Source organism: Eurytemora carolleeae, unplaced genomic scaffold (genome assembly GCF_000591075.1).
Source record: "Eurytemora carolleeae unplaced genomic scaffold, Eaff_2.0 scaffold1120, whole genome shotgun sequence".
NCBI lineage: Eukaryota > Metazoa > Arthropoda > Copepoda > Calanoida > Temoridae > Eurytemora > Eurytemora carolleeae.
Window position 1 is genome coordinate 16,270 of NW_019397073.1, and position 4,389 is coordinate 20,658.

Sequence of the window (4,389 nt, forward strand, 5' to 3'; positions counted from 1 at the left end):
GGGGATTGTTGAGTTCTTCATGTTTTTGTGTCTGATTGTGATTTGTGATTACATCGTTGTGTTCTTCATTTCTTATTCCTTATCTAAAATATAAAATAATTATTCTAATGTTAAATTATTTGTACAGTGGTCGGCGTTTATATCAATACAATGAAGACGAACTTTCTATTTAAGCTTTTATTTCCAATAAGTCTTTTTTCAATTTGACAGTTTTTTCTGCTGTTAAAAAGCTTGGTGTTGGTATAAATCAACACTTTAAATCGAAAGTCGTCTTTGTTGTATTGATTTATACGACGACAATTGTATGAATAAGCGACTGTACATGAAGATAATCAGGAAACACGTAGGAATCTCAGCAGTTGTTTATCATAGAAACTGCAGTACATTTTCTCTTACACAAGGATTGTCCCACAGTTGGTGTCCCAGTAGTTTTTAAATGTACTCTTCCATAAATTGCCAAGTTCCTTGATAGCGAAGAGAATAATAAAAATATCAGATGGCATGTTAAATGAATAGACCTATTTACCATTTAGGTGAACAAGTTTACGGACAGGGTTTACCACATATTGATGAGACTACACATGACGACCAAATATTAATGATGTAAAATTTGGCCTTCTGTCTCAGCTGCAAGTTTAATAAATAATTTGACAATTTTTAATTTAAAGTAGAATGTAGGGAAAACCCTAGAAAAATATTTCTACTTTTTTACAAAAATTCATTTTTTATCTTTTTTGTTTAGTTACAAAAATTTTCTGATTTTACGTATGAGGTTTAAGATTTATTTTTCGTGTCAGGGATTAATTAGAAAATATTTAGTTATCACGCTAGAATATTTACAAGTCTTAAAAAACCAGGACAAGGTTATATTTTAAAGAACAAGGTTATAGCAAGAAGTAGGACAAGATTTCCTTACATAAACCAGGACAAGGTTATAAAGACAAGGTTATAGCAAGAAGTAGGACAAGATTTCCTTACATAAACCAGGACAAGGTTATAAAAACAAGGTTATAGCAAGAAGTAGGACAAGATTTCCTTACATAAACCAGGACAAGGTTATAAAGACAAGGTTATAGCAAGAAGTAGGACAAGATTTCCTTACATAAACCAGGACAAGGTTATATTTTAAAGGACAAGGTTTTTATCAAGTAGTTGACAATATTTTCTTACAAAAAGCAGGACAAGATTATATCAAGAATCAGTACAATTTGTCTAGCATCTATCACTTAAATAAATATTTCATCTTAGCTGAATCATATTTTTCTATCAAACTACAGTGAGAACCAGAAAACTGTGGTATGGGATGACGACATTAAAACAATACTAAAGTGTTACTCAGCAAACAGTTTTCCTAGTTACATATTAAATCACTTATTTAGTAAAAAGTGTCTGTTCACACTGCACAATTCCTGCACATTGTTCATCAGACTATATAAAGTCATAACTTAAGTTTAAAGTCGTCTTCCCATTCAAGAGTTTTCTGGTTTTCACTGTATATATGATTAATCTAGATTCTATCTTACTTTTTACCCTCCTCCTGAAGTTGAGTAAGAATGCACTTCTCAAAGGCTTGGATTTCCTCCTAAAAATCAAAACAATTTTGAAAAAAGAAAAAATAGATAGAAAAATTTAAGTTTTTAAAAAACAAGAAAAAAATTTCGGGTATCAAGAAAGGTCACTGTTTTCTATCTATAAATTTAAAGTTTTTAATCTTTGGTTATGCTTATATGGGAGAGGGATGTTAATGTTTTTTTTTAAACTATCGTTTCGTTGTGAAAACGACAACGAAAATCGAAAACGGCACGATAGTTTTTAAAAAAGATTGTTTTTTTAAGTTCGTTTTTAAAAATGGTCGTTTTTAAAACTCGTCGTTTCATTAACAACAATGAATCGTTATCATAATTGTCAATAAATTTTTTTTTCCAAAAACGAGTTTTTAAAAAAGCGATCGTTTTAAAAAAAACAATCGTATAAAAAACGGTCGCAAATCGTTTTTATAAAAACGATGGTTTTCAAAAACGATCGTTATTTGTTTTCTTAACGCTCAAAACGAGTGAGTCGTTTTTTAAAACGATCGTTTTTTCCGAATACGAAACGATCGTTTATGAAAACGGTTGAAAAACGAAACAAAAAACTATCCTTTCCAAAAACGATTAACAACCCTAAATCTGGTACTGCAGCTGGGGGGAGGGTTAAGGTGTTGAATTAACTTAATGGCTAATATTTTACCTCAACTATCTGGTACAGCTGTGCCAACACAATCTTTTTTTCGTGACATACATCTCTAAAAACAAAAAACTATCGTTTCCAAAAACGATTAACAACCCTAAATCTGGTACTGCAGCTGGGGGGAGGGTTAAGGTGTTCAATTAACTTAATGGCTAATATTCTACCTCAACTATCTGGTACAGCTGTGCCAACACAATCTTTTTTTCGTGACATACATCTCTAAAAATATCTAATTATAGCATATATATCATATTTAATATATTTTGTTATTATTAAGATTCATTTACACACAAAGATAAACTTACTTAATACGTAAATTAATGGCGTAGTTAAAATTTCTTGAATATATTTATTTAAAGATGATAAAATAACATACAGGGTGTCCCAAAAAAACATGGAAATTCAGTGACGAATTCGATATCGTCTTTGTTATGAATTAGCATCGTAATACCTAATTTCAAAAGTCATAATATTATTATGTCTGCTAGAGTTTATTTAATGAAAAGGGTAAATGACTGCAAAGATGTGTCTATAATGTCTCCGCAAGATGAACAGTAAAGATAAGTTTACTCTGTTTGTATACTGCAATTTTCTTGTTTTACTAAGTACAACCGTATGCAGTCAAAACGTAAACAAACAAAATGTGAACATATAGCAGACGAAACTCTTACAGATTACAGCTTTCTCAGTAGGTATCACTATACTAAATCAAAGAATTTTTTGAAAAGACGATATCGAATTCGTCACTGAATTCCCATGTTTATTGGGACACCCTGTATCTATAATTTAGTACAGTTAAACCCTAATTAAGCCATTTATCAAATGTCGTATTCTTCACTTTCTGATAATGGAATGTGGCAGATATTTAGTTTTTTAATTAAATGATTATATGGAGCTCTTCAAAACTGTTCCCGCATATTTATATCTATTTATTTATTTTCACAATTGCTGAGATTTACGTAAAATAGTATAAAACCCATTGAAAAATTGTCAATAGAATTATTTGATAAATCCTCTCGATGTATGGCTCATTTAGGGTTTAACTGTAGATAATTCGTCATTAAATCTTTCGTCATATAAATTGTTCATTCTTGTAGTTATATATCTATATATTATAGCTCTTCACTCATATATATATATTGTATGTAAGGATGTATAATTCGAGGTTTTATTTTACCAAATTTGCAGAAATGCTTGAGGGAATCCAAGAGTACCCTATTTTAAAAATGTTTTTAAAATTGCATTGGCAATGCTGAGCACTTTAGCCAGTTATTTGTATTTCAGGACTAAGTCATCCTTTTTAGTTAACTTACCCTGATCCTGGCTTAAGCCCTGAACGTTTCATCTGCATACTCAGTGGCATTCGTACTTGAGGAGACAGCTGACCAATTTTAAACTCCTGGCGCGCCCTTAATTATCAAACCATTGTAGCTCAGTTCTCTAGAAGGATTTTGGACCCCTGTACCGTCCTGGTTTGCCTTACAAAGTCTGTAATTGTACTGTACAGCTAGCAGCTCTAGCTGGTAAAAGTCGGCTCGGGACATTTGAAATAAACTTGAATTTACAGTGTATTAGGATAAAGAAAAAACGGTGTAAACAGTAAATCTGTTTTTTAAGGTACTGTAAGCGTAATTTTACGTAATCCTCCGTTGATACAGAGGCAATTCTGATTCACAACGGTGCCCTTAAAAGCTTTGTCTGACTAAGTATGAAATAGATATCCATGATGTTGTATGGGAAACTGTTTGTGGTTTCTCTGCAAAAAGGATTTGCACATTACACAGTTCTTGCTTCTCGACTAACGTAACGGAGAAATTATTGAATTAAAAACAACTTTACTTTAAGTTTTAAAATATGGTCTCTTCTAAAAATCATTTATAGAATTTCAATTTCGATATAAGTTATAATCTTATCATAAAATTAGAAAAAAATGTGTTTGTACAGTGAAACCCTTAATAACGAATACATCGAAAGAATTCATCAAATGTCGTATTCTTCACTTTCTGATATTGGAATGTTGCAGATATTTAGTTTTTTAATTAAATGATTATATGGAACTCTTTAAAACTGTTCCCGCATATTCATGGCTATTTATTTATTTTCGCAAATACTGAAATTTACGTAATATAGTATAAAACTCATTGAAAAATTGTCAAGACG

The 4,389-nt window shown here is 30.8% G+C and overlaps 1 protein-coding gene across 1 annotated transcript in view; it reads right to left on the reverse strand.

Moving 5' to 3' along the window:
* Positions 1 to 22: 22 nt before the first annotated feature.
* LOC111711622 (uncharacterized) overlaps positions 23 to 4,389 on the reverse strand; it is a gene marked incomplete in the record, with an annotated part of 11,148 nt that continues 6,781 nt past the window's right edge. Inside the window, 4 exon segments of the mRNA XM_023486013.1 lie at positions 23 to 83; positions 1,524 to 1,582; positions 2,394 to 2,448; positions 3,543 to 3,638. Coding sequence (XP_023341781.1) covers positions 80 to 83; positions 1,524 to 1,582; positions 2,394 to 2,448; positions 3,543 to 3,638 — 214 coding nt within the window.